Source organism: Diaphorina citri, unplaced genomic scaffold (assembly GCF_000475195.1).
Source record: "Diaphorina citri unplaced genomic scaffold, Diaci psyllid genome assembly version 1.1 scaffold415, whole genome shotgun sequence".
Lineage (NCBI taxonomy): Eukaryota > Metazoa > Arthropoda > Insecta > Hemiptera > Psyllidae > Diaphorina > Diaphorina citri.
Window position 1 is genome coordinate 8,315 of NW_007377850.1, and position 11,896 is coordinate 20,210.

Genomic DNA, 11,896 nt, shown 5'->3' on the forward strand with positions numbered 1-11,896 from the left:
TAGATAACAGTAATAGAAAAAATCTGGTGTGAACATCACACGACTTTCCTTATCCTATTGAATGATGCTTATTTGAGTGTTCTTTTACTCTAACCCAATGATAGTCTGCCAGGATTTCATCAGTGAATTTAACGCATAGTTAAAGCGCCTAAAGGGGGGGATATAAAATTTGTAAATTTGTATTATTATTTAATTATTTTCGACCATTTCTTACGAGTATGAATTATATGTACCTACACACCTAATAATATTATTATGTAATTTTTTCCAGATGAACTCTCGAGGCGATTATTTTCCCATTCTCGGGATTTGTCTGGGTTTCGAACTGCTCCTGTTTGTCGAAAATAAGGAGAAAGAATTGCGCACGGACTGCAATTGCTTCCATGAAAATCTCAGCCTCCGCTTTTTGAAGAACGGAAGCAAAACAGGACTGTACAAAACCTTCCCGAAAAAAAGCCTCAAGGCCCTGGCCAAGAACAATATTACGTACAATTACCACATGTGAGTTTACCTTGTCTGGCTGGGGGACGTTAAGCAGGGAGTATAGGTACCAGCCTGAATTTCCCAGCTAAAGAAATAGCAATAAAGGTTGAGTGCGAAGGGCATCCACTCGTAAAACGCCGACTCCACCTACACATGGGAAAAGGCAAAGAAAAAGAAGATTATTTCAACTTGACTAATCTTTTGTCCAAAATCCTATGTATCTCCTATCCGCTTTTTCAGTTGGTGTATCACAAGGGCCACGATGAACTCCACCAAACTGTCCGACGCCTGGGATATTCTAACGGAAAGCAAAGCCGGCAATGGCAAAAAGTTCGTGTCTACCGTGCAGTCGAAAAAGTATCCGTTTGTAGGCATTCAATTCCATCCGGAGAAAAACTCTTACGAGTGGAACACAGTAGCCCATGTGAATCATTCTAGAGTAAGTCATTACTTTTTGGCTGTATGGTTATCATTTTATGTCTAACAGTTTCAAGGGCATACGATAAATAAATAAGGGCGGCGGCGATAGCATGTGAATACACCAGTTCCTAAGGCCAGCCACCTGATCACTCTGATCAGGTACCACCTTTTGAGACACCTGATGAGCACACACACTATCAGGTAGACCTGATCAGGTGAACCTGTCGTCAGGTCTACCTGATAGTGAGTGGGTGGACTAATGGATTCCTGAAGTTACAAAACGTTACCTCACTCAGGCTTGGTGATCTCAAAGTGAAGAGGCGGGTAGCTTGTCGTCGAATGAAGGATAAAAACCTCAGTCAATAAAAACCGTGGCAGTTATACGATAAAGTTTTTTTTTTTTAATAAGAGGTTTTACAGAGGGAACTTTTCTAAGGTCTTATCGTTCCGCAATCAAAGAGAGGAAGACAGGATAGGAAAAAGCCAGCCGTTCCGAGAACGAACATCATCCCACCAGGGTAAAATCCGTCCTGGGCGAAAATTGAACCCGCGGCCTAGCGCTTACAATACAATGAAGTTATTTCCTTGAAAAAATTACCTGTTTCAGATCGCAATCGAAACATCGCGTCTATTCTACGACTGGATAGTGACAGAGGCATCCAAGAACAAACATGCCTACCCATCCCATGCTGATCTTTATAAAGAAGTCATCTATAACTACGCCCCTACGATGAGCTATCCTTTGAACAACAAGACCTCCTTTGAGCAAATATACTTCTTTGATTAACGTATTTGAAAGCAAAGAACTTCCTTCCAGCAAAGAATAAGGAATAGGAAGAGAGTGGACTAAGAGAGAAAATAATCTGCACTTGAGAATGTGACCACATCAACCACATGGACTCAATTCAATATAAATAAAGGCTTTTACTGAGGTAACTGTACAAAATAGGTACTGATTTTACTGATTTTTAGTTGACCAAGTACCTACAAAAATAAAGAAAAGTACAATTTTTATCCGTATCACAATGTACTCAGTTTGTCTTTTTCATTTCAGTTACCTTACCTACAACGAAATTTGTGCATAGAGTAATTGTTGGAGATGGGTTTTGAGGAGGCTGTTTTTTTTCCTCCATCTTTTTTTTAAAATAGATTAGCGTTTTCATTGCAAATAATCTGTGATTCAAATAAACCTCGAATTTACTGAATTCAAGTTGAATCCAACGGTGGGCAAAGTTTCTCAAGTTTCATTCGACTTGACAATATGAGACCAAGTCTCATTCCTCTTTCACTTCTCCTTCGTTAGCATTCTGCAGTTTTTCCTTGTTCTCCTTCCGTATGATCTTGTGGAAAGCCGTCAGAATTTCCCGATTCGGTATGGTGACATTATGAAACGTAATGGTCGTCACTACAGTCTCATTTTTATTCTGGCCCGGCATTTTCCTTTTCAAAGGAACGTCCTTGGTTTGACTTGGTATCGCAGTCAGATACCCATTGTACACCAACATTTCGAGAAGATTTTCCGGTTCGATGACCTCCGAAAGTTTCAACTTCTGAGATAGATATATATTGGGTATCGCTTCACCGGACATTAAAGTTTTGTAGTCGTGTTTGTAGTAAATTTTGAGCGCCTTGTTGAATACTTTGACGTCCTCTTTGCTGGGCCAGTAAGGTTTGACGACACCTGAAATGAAGTGTATTTTGTTTAATATTTGCACGTTGTGGTTTGAGGAAGAGATACATTCCCCATTAAAAACCTGTAAAAAAGAGGGCCATTTATGCAAGTAGACCTATAAAACCATTTGTTAATTTATCAACCTCCATGAATAAAAACCAGAAGTGTCGTGATTATCAGACAGTCTGATAAAAAATCGAACAAGAATTATATTTTTTCAAGGGGAGATACCTACACGTATACTTAATCGTTCAGATGTTTACCAGATTGTCATTAGTAGGTACTTACCATTACTGAGAAGCACATTCATAATAGAGTATGGATTGGCCAGTTTGGTTTGATTGCCATGGGCATAACCCAGGTAGAAGTCCATGATTTTTTCCAACTTGGAAGTCGCCATATGGCCCACCAGTTCGAATACTTCCATCTCAGTCAGACCAAAGTCTCGGCCGAAATAAGGATTGAAAACGTTGCAGTCTAGGACGTCGATCTTACTCAGTAAATCGTACTTGGCACAGGGGAATACACCTGGAGGAAAGGGAAGGTAAAGGCATTATTAATTTACTTTTTTTAAATTTTAAAATATGGGTGTTTTACCGTTTTTATTTAGTAGCAATGAAACAACTGCTACATTAGACTCGTATGGTCTGTGTCGTAGGATGCCCATTCCGTAGTATGCCTTTCACCAGATGCGCGATAAACGACACAATACTTATACGGTTTCTACCCGGCTAGAATCGGAATAGAACAAAACAAATAAACTTGAGCACAGAAAGGTTTATTAGAATCCAGGTACAGGATGGGATAATCCGATCCTCTTTTCTACCCGGATACAATCCTATTTTGGTTACTAGGGCGATGCTCACCTGTAATGAAAGCTTTTCTTAAGCGGGGATTGTGCTTGAGGGATTTCTTAAGCAAGTCCTCCAGAGCTTTGCGCAATGTCAACGAAGACTCATGATTTGGTCCATACTTGAGATACAAGTTGAGTAGGGACTTGTCATAGTTGTCTATGAGGATGACAGGTTCATTGTGGTACACCTTATACAGGAGATTCGAGAGGAAGGTGAGCGACTTTTTGAACTCCCCGTATTCCACTGTGCCGCGCTCCGAGAATCTGAACACAAATAGGGAAATAATTTTAGGTATCGGAAAGTCGAAAGTCTAAATAAATCACTAAGTCAATATAACTTATACTTATTTAATACATTTTTATGGCAAATTTATTGCAAAGGTTACTCCCGCAAGGCAGCAGAAAGTATTGCCTGTCAGAGGTATGGCAGTCCTGTTATTTACGAAGAAAACACCAAGACCTCTATCGTATACACATCATTTTCTAGTTAACATAAAAATAGACGAGATTTTGCTTAAACTGCCGGGGTAATGGGACTTTTCAGTCTTATTCGGGCAGGATAACCAAGGAGATTCTATTTACCTTCCATATCTTAGCTTAACGTCATTCTCTTCGCTCAGCGCATGCATATAACTGGTTTCGTTCAGGAACGGGAACTGTTTCTTATACACATCGTCAATCTTATCGTACAAAGTCCACAGGATATCCGACTCGTTATAACCATCAATGTCACCCAGATCCAAATGAATGACCGGGTACTCGCACATTTTCTTACAGATCGCCGAACCGCTCACTTTCAGTCGCTTGTATCCGATGTTGGGATTGTCGAAATTGGAACCTGCGAAAAATGACGACCATGTTTTCATATTCTTTTTATAATGACGAACATGTTGTCATATGCTTAGGATTTAGAATTGTAGATAATTAATGAAGTAAAGGTGTGTCCAAACTTAGTTGACCAGCCGTCGATCGACGAGGTGAATCTATGTTGTCGAAGCAGTGTGGACAGTTCAGTCTGTTCAGGATAAAATCCGTCCCGGGTGAGAATCAAACCCACGGCCTAGCGCTTACAAGGCAGACGCGCTATTAATCAAGCTTAACTAGGCTGGCTATTCTTTTTCTTACCATGGAACATCTTCGGCTGATTCAACAGATTTGAAGGGATTCGGTCTCCCAACTCGTTGACTTCCAGATTGAGAAAATGTTTGATCATGTCCAGTGTGACAGTTTTGCCCCATTTCGCGAGAATCAAACCCACAGCCTAGCGCTTACAAGGCAGACGCGCTACCAACCAAGCTTAACTAGGCTGGCTATTCTTTTTCTTACCATGGAACATCTTCGGCTGATTCAACAGGTTTGAAGGGATTCGGTCTCCCAACTCGTTGACTTCCAGATTGAGAAAATGTTTGATCATGTCCAGTGTGACAGTTTTGCCCCATTTCGGAGGTCGCGTAAGGAGAATGACCTTCTTTTTCGTCTTGAATATATCCTTGAGGAGGTAACTTTTGTCGATGAACACTCTCTCTGAGGCCAGCGAATCGTAAGGAGAATGACCTTCTTTTTCGTCTTGAATATATCCTTGAGGAGGTAACTTTTATCGATGAACACTCTCTCTGAGGCCAGCGAAGAAAAGGAAGAGCTCAGGGCGTTTGCCTTGTGAACCTCTAGAACGAGCAAAATTATGAACGACTCAGTCAATCTAGTAAAGTAAAATAAATAGGGAATTTACAAAGTTGAAGGTTTGATAACAGGATTTAACCATTTTCTTTATTCTTATTTGGGAGAATGATTTGGTCCATACTTGAGATACAAGTTGAGTAGGGACTTGTCATAGTTGTCTATGAGGATGACAGGTTCATTGTGGTACACCTTATACAGGAGATTCGAGAGGAAGGTGAGCGACTTTTTGAACTCCCCGTATTCCACTGTGCCGCGCTCCGGCATGGACGTGACTTCTGGACAAGTACCGTCACTTCTTCAACGTTTCTATTTTGCCATATTATTTTTCATAAGTAGGTGAGATGTTCAGAAATTCTCAGAAAACCTTGAAGTTACTGCTAGCTGTTATAGGTGTAAAAATATAGGTGATGTAAGGTGTAGGTGTGACTAAATAATTTTCAATACAGTACCTAAAGTTAATGAATAAATACTTGTAACCTTAATGATGGTCACCTATGGAGTGAATAAAATAGTGTTAACCAAACACTACCTCAGTATCTGATGTTATTTTTGATACTGATCAAAATCAAGGGTAAGGTCCATGGACTTGACCTAGATTTACTAATGCCAAGATTTTAAATATTGTGTTGAATTTGAGGGCCACAGTGATATTTTGGTATCAAAAGATAGGTAGGTACTTACAGTTTTGCTCGATGCTTACAGGAATTTAGGATTTCTCTGATGAGGTAATTATTTGATAGAAAATTCCTACTTATCATCTTAATTAAAAAAAAATTAACAAGATTGTGCTTGAGGGATTTCTTAAGCAAGTCCTCCAGAGCTTTGCGCAATGTCAACGAAGACTCGTGATTTGGTCCATACTTGAGATACAAGTTGAGTAGCGACTTGTCATAGTTGTCTATGAGGATGACGGGTTCATTGTGGTACACCTTATACAGGAGATTCGAGAGGAAGGTGAGCGACTTTTTGAACTCCCCGTATTCCACTGTGCCGCGCTCCGAGAATCTGAACACAAATAGGGAAATAATTTTAGGTATCGGAAAGTCGAAAGTCTAAATAAATCACTAAGTCAATATAACTTATACTTAGTTAATACATTTTTATGGCAAATTTATTGCAAAGGTTACTCCCGCAAGGCAGCAGAAAGTATTGCCTGTCAGAGGTATGGCAGTCCTGTTATTTACGAAGAAAACACCAAGACCTCTATCGTATACACATCATTTTCTAGTTAACATAAAAATAGACGAGATTTTGCTTAAACTGCCGGGGTAATGGGACTTTTATTCGGGCAGGATAACCAAGGAGATTCTATTTACCTTCCATATCTTAGCTTAACGTCATTCTCTTCGCTCAGCGCATGCATATAACTGGTTTCGTTCAGGAACGGGAACTGTTTCTTATACACATCGTCAATCTTATCGTACAAAGTCCACAGGATATCCGACTCGTTATAACCATCAATGTCACCCAGATCCAAATGAATGACCGGGTACTCGCACATTTTCTTACAGATCGCCGAACCGCTCACTTTCAGTCGCTTGTATCCGATGTTGGGATTGTCGAAATTGGAACCTGCGAAAAATGACGAGCATGTTTTCATATTCTTATAATGAAGAATATGTTTTCATATGCTTAATGACGGACATGTTGTCATATGCTTAGGATTTAGAATTGTAGATAATTAATGAAGTAAACGTGTGTCCAAACTTAGTTGACCAGCCGTCGATCGACGAGGTGAATCTATGTTGTCGAGGCAGTGTGGACGGTTCAGTCTGTTCAGGATAAAATCCGTCCCGGGCGAGAATCAAACCCACGGCCTAGCGCTTACAAGGCAGACGCGCTACAACATGTCGTTCGCGCCGGTCAAAACTACATCTAGCACACTCTTAAAGTAAGTTTTTCCTCTTATATAGAAATTTTCAGTAAATTTGCCATTGACGTGTCTTATGCATAATTACCATATTCTTTCTTTAACATTCATAAAAAAGACCTGCAAACTGTGAATTTTTTTTTTTTTTTTTTTTTTTCAATATTTTAGCCTTGCTCTACAATATTTAAAGTTGACTTTACCCACATATGCTTTTCAACTCCATATGTTGACAATGTAGCCTGTGTAGATACTATTTGTCAGTACACAAAAACAGTAGACACAGGAATTTTATTAGGTAATATTTTCCCTTGTTTCAGAAAATGCATTCCTAGCTACAATGCAATACCACTTATCTACACTCAACAAAAGAGCTTCTTCAATATTGCAGACACATTCAGCAAGAAAAAAGAATATTTAGGAAGGAAATTAGTTGGGTAAGTCCTCTGTGTGGTCTAGGAATTTGGCCTATATTATAAACGGGAAGTTCAATGAGTTCAATTCCAGGTTGTAGCCTCTTTTTTTTTCCTGAGAATTTAATAATGCTACAGTTGTTATTAACCTTTAAGTGCAATGGTTGGTTACTTCCACTCAAGATTCTATTGTCATTATTGGTAGGTATGGAATTAAAAAGAAGAAAAATGCTTATGTTTCATTCTATTTTGATTTCAGATATTCAAGAGAACAAATGTATGAGGTAGTGTCTGATGTTGAAAACTACAAAAACTTTGTGCCATTTTGTAAAAAATCAGTTGTAACTTACAAATCAGAAAAGAAAATTATTGGATCTCTAACCATAGGCTTCCCTCCTATTGTAGAAAGCTATACCTCCAATGTAACACTAGACAGACCAAAGCTGATTAAAGCCAATTGTTTTGATGGCAAGCTCTTTGATCACTTGGTGACAATGTGGAGATTTCACAGAGGCCTAGAAGATGTACCTCAGTCTTGTGTTATTGACTTCTATGTGAGTTTTGAATTCAAATCATTATTACATTCGAATCTAGCCCATATGTTTTTTAATGAACTTGTAAGGCAGATGGAGAAAGCTTTCTTTGCAGAAGCTGAAATGAGATATGGGAATCGTGTGTTATTGACTTCTATGTGAGTTTTGAATTCAAATCATTATTGCATTCGAATCTAGCCCATATGTTTTTTAATGAACTTGTAAGGCAGATGGAGAAAGCTTTCTTTGCAGAAGCTGAAATGAGATATGGGAAACCCACAATACCTATTCATAGGCTACCTGTCAATGTGGCACAAAAGTAGGTGGTATGGTTCCTAAGAGTTTACCAGTGGCGTAGCTAAGATTTTTAAGAAGAGTTAAGAAAGGAAAGGGACTATTTTACCCGAAATTACTGTAAATTTAGGTAATTGTACATACCTATCTCATTTTTGTAGGTACAAAGTACCATGATAGGTATTAGCTTTTGCTAGTAAATTCAACTAACTTTTGATTCATAATTTACTAGTCATCTGACTGTGTTGGAAAAGTGTTATCCATGGTAATACCTACTGTAGGTACCTATACTTATATTTTGTCTGAACAAAATTTTCAGCACACTAGTTTTGTTTGAATCATTATTTTAATTTCAGTAGGTACATAACAGACTTACCTACCTATCTTGCTTTTTGTTCCTAAGATTTTTAAGAAGAGTTAAGAAAGGAAAGGGACTATTTTACCCGAAATTACTGTAAATTTAGGTAATTATACATACCTATCTCATTTTTGTAGGTACAAAGTACCATGATAGGTATTAGCTTTTGCTAGTAAATTCAACTAACTTTTGATTCATAATTTTGAAAGTTTGGAGTGTAATTACACTAATTATTTTGTGTTTTTACAAATTTTATAGGTAAAGATATTGCATGGAAAAAGTCTGTATTTTTTCATTACCTGCTGTTCTTAGGCCAGTGGTAAGTATTGGAGATGAGCTTTTTTTTATTCCAATCTACAGGTGTGAGATATCCAGATATCTCACCTCTTGTACTTACCACTTATCTAAAATATGTGTACCTACTGTTCAAAGTTATTACTCCAACTTGTCTATCCATGGATTTAGGTACCTAATTATTCCTCTTTTAATTTAATATCGAAATTGTACATTATTTTTCAAATACGAAGTCAGTGTTCTGTACAACAGGATAATACGATTCATAATTTAGAAAGTTTGAAGTGTAATTACACTAATTATTTTGTGTTTTTACAAATTTTATAGGTAAAGATATTGCATGGAAAAAGTCTGTATTTTTTCATTACCTGCTGTTCTTAAGCAAGTGGTAAGTATTGGAGATGAGCTATTTTTCATTCCAATCTACAGGTGTGAGATATCTCACCTCTTGTACTTACCACTTATCTAAAATATGTGTACCTACTTTTCAAAGTTATTACTCCAACTTGTCTATCCATGGATTTAAGTATTACCTAATTATTCCTCTTTTAATTTAATATCGGCCAGTGGTAAGTATTGGAGATGAGCTTTTTTTTTATTCCAATCTACAGGTGTGAGATATCTCACCTCTTGTACTTACCACTTATCTAAAATATGTGTACCTACTGTTCAAAGTTATTACTCCAACTTGTCTATCCATGGATTTAAGTATTACCTAATTATTCCTCTTTTAATTTAATATCGAAATTGTACATTATTTTTCAAATACGAAGTCAGTGTTCTGTACAACAAGATAATACTGAAGTTCGATTCTTGTGATATTTGTAAAATATACAACTCGTTACCATATTGTTCTAAATTAACAATGTTCATTCTTTTGTTTCAATAATTGAGTGATCGTTAATAGCTTTAGATCGTAAGTGTAGGTACATAATTTGTATATGTAACTTAATATTTTGCTATATCTTAGTACTGAATCGGTACTACCGATGCGAAATTTCTGACATTCTTTTTAAATAAATAAGTGAATCCTTTTTTACATACCTAACCGGATAATACTGAAGTTCGATTCTTGTGATATTTGTAAAATATACAACTCGTTACCATGTTCATTATTGTTCTAAATTAACAATGTTCATTCTTTTGTTTCAATAATTGAGTGATCGTTAATACCTTTAGATCGTAAGTGTAGGTACATAATTTGTATATGTAACTTAATATTTTGCTATACTCGTATCTTAGTACTGAATCGGTACTACCGATGCAAAATTTCTGACATTCTTTTTAAATAAATAAGTGAATCCTTTTTTACATACCTAACCAACGGAGAGCATTGTAGGTAGATATTATGTTCTCATCTGTATTACACCTACGAATTAATTAATAGTCCAAATTATTAAAGGCCAAGAAGACAGTACTATTCGTCTGATTGGAAACAGTGATAAGCTCGCTCACAGGACACAGCTATAACCGATAAAATGTAATAACGTACAATGCTCGGCCATGCATTGTGTTTATTGTTAGTTTCCACTGCCCTAGTGAACCTTTGCAGTGCAACAGAAAATGAGTGTTCAGCACGAGAATCGAACCAGCCTCCCGCTGTGGAAAAAGAAGAAATTGGAGAGAATTCAACCCCTGTAAATACACAGACTAGTGATGGACCTATAGCAAATGAAGATGGTAATAAAGAAGTCGAGGGAAATGAGACTCCTACTTACAATGAAAGAGACTTGCTGAGAGGTAAGAGTTCCTTTTTATTCTATGACAAAAACAGACTGTCATAAAGCTGAGGGAAATGAGACTCCTACTTACAATGAAAGAGACTTGCTGAGAGGTAAGAGTTCCTTTTTATTCTATGACAAAAACAGACTGTCATGACATAGATAAACTAACATCAATTAATTATACCTGTAGATACCTACGTACCTGCCCCACACTACCTTCTTGGGTTACAACGGCAAAACTCAGCCTTTAGTAGAGCACAACGATAACCATTGGAAGCCGAGGGAAATGAGACTCCTACTTACAATGAAAGAGACTTGCTAAGAGGTAAGAGTTCCTTTTTATTCTATGACAAAAACAGACTGTCATGACATAGGTAAACTAACATCAATTAATTATACATGTAGATACCTACGTACCTGCCCCACACTACAATATGAAGCAGCTAGCATTGGACAGACATCTTCTTGGATTACAACGGCAAAACTCAGCCTTTAGTAGAGCACAACGATAACCATTGTACCCTAATACTGTTTTCTGCTTTTCATATACATACATAGCCCATAAAACCTCAATCTTCTCCCAAATAAGAATAAAGAAAATGGTTAAATCCTGTTATCAAACCTTCAACTTTGTAAATTCCCTATTTATTTTACTTTACTAGATTGACTGAGTCTTACATAGCCCATAAAACCTCAATCTTCTCCCAAATAAGAATAAAAAAAATAGTTAAATCCTGTTATCAAACCTTCAACTTTGTAAATTCCCTATTTATTTTACTTTACTAGATTGACTGAGTCTAGTCATCTGACTGTGTTGGAAAAGTGTTATCCATGGTAATACCTACTGTAGGTACCTATACTTATATTTTGTCTGAACAACATTGTAGCTAGGAATGTATTTTCTGAAACAAGGGAAAATATTACCTAATAAAATTCCTGTGTCTAGTGTTTTTGTGTACAGACAAATAGTATCTACACAGGCTAAATTGTCAACATATGGAGTTGAAAAGTATGTGGGTAAAGTCAGCTTTAAATTGTAGAGCAAGGCCAAAATATTGAAAAAAAAAAAAAAAAATCACAGTTTGCAAATCTTTTTTCTTATGAATGTTAAAGAAAGAATATTAACAGAACTTTGATATAGGTAGGTACTCATACTAGGTACTTAATTATAGTTAGACAATCTGGACACAAAATAATAATAATAAGTTAGACCAGTGTTTCCCAACCTTTTCTCTACGATCGCCCCCTTTCAGAATTTGTACAGATTATCGGAACTGTGATCGCCCCCCCCCCCCCCCCACACAA

At 37.1% G+C, this 11,896-nt stretch overlaps 3 protein-coding genes and 1 long non-coding RNA gene across 4 annotated transcripts; 3 read left to right on the plus strand and 1 right to left on the minus strand.

Annotated features, from left to right (window-relative positions):
* The first annotated feature begins 252 nt into the window (after positions 1 to 252).
* Positions 253 to 1,933, plus strand: LOC103508601 (gamma-glutamyl hydrolase-like). Its single transcript, XM_008473157.2, has 3 exons — positions 253 to 501; positions 724 to 922; positions 1,511 to 1,933. The coding sequence occupies exons 1-3, from the start codon at positions 272 to 274 to the stop codon at positions 1,688 to 1,690; spliced, it is 609 nt and encodes a 202-aa protein (XP_008471379.1). The 5' UTR covers positions 253 to 271; the 3' UTR covers positions 1,691 to 1,933.
* A 112-nt stretch (positions 1,934 to 2,045) lies between these two features.
* Positions 2,046 to 5,092, minus strand: LOC103508600 (the record flags this gene model as incomplete). The annotated part of the gene is given in 7 exon segments (XM_017443833.2): positions 2,046 to 2,584; positions 2,864 to 3,103; positions 3,442 to 3,692; positions 4,011 to 4,266; positions 4,554 to 4,666; positions 4,868 to 4,893; positions 4,983 to 5,092. Coding segments are annotated over 5 exon segments (1,242 nt in total). The 3' UTR covers positions 2,046 to 2,177.
* Positions 5,093 to 6,955: 1,863 nt separating this feature from the next.
* On the plus strand, positions 6,956 to 8,083 carry LOC103508607 (coenzyme Q-binding protein COQ10 homolog B, mitochondrial). The gene is made up of 3 exons (XM_008473164.3): positions 6,956 to 6,999; positions 7,296 to 7,412; positions 7,648 to 8,083. Exons 1-3 carry the CDS (start codon positions 6,956 to 6,958, stop codon positions 8,081 to 8,083), a joined length of 597 nt encoding a protein of 198 aa, XP_008471386.3.
* Positions 8,084 to 9,136: 1,053 nt separating this feature from the next.
* On the plus strand, positions 9,137 to 9,733 carry LOC113467148. Its single transcript, XR_003391318.1, has 2 exons — positions 9,137 to 9,296; positions 9,479 to 9,733. It is a non-coding gene; the product is annotated as an uncharacterized LOC113467148 (long non-coding RNA).
* The last annotated feature ends 2,163 nt before the right edge of the window (positions 9,734 to 11,896 follow it).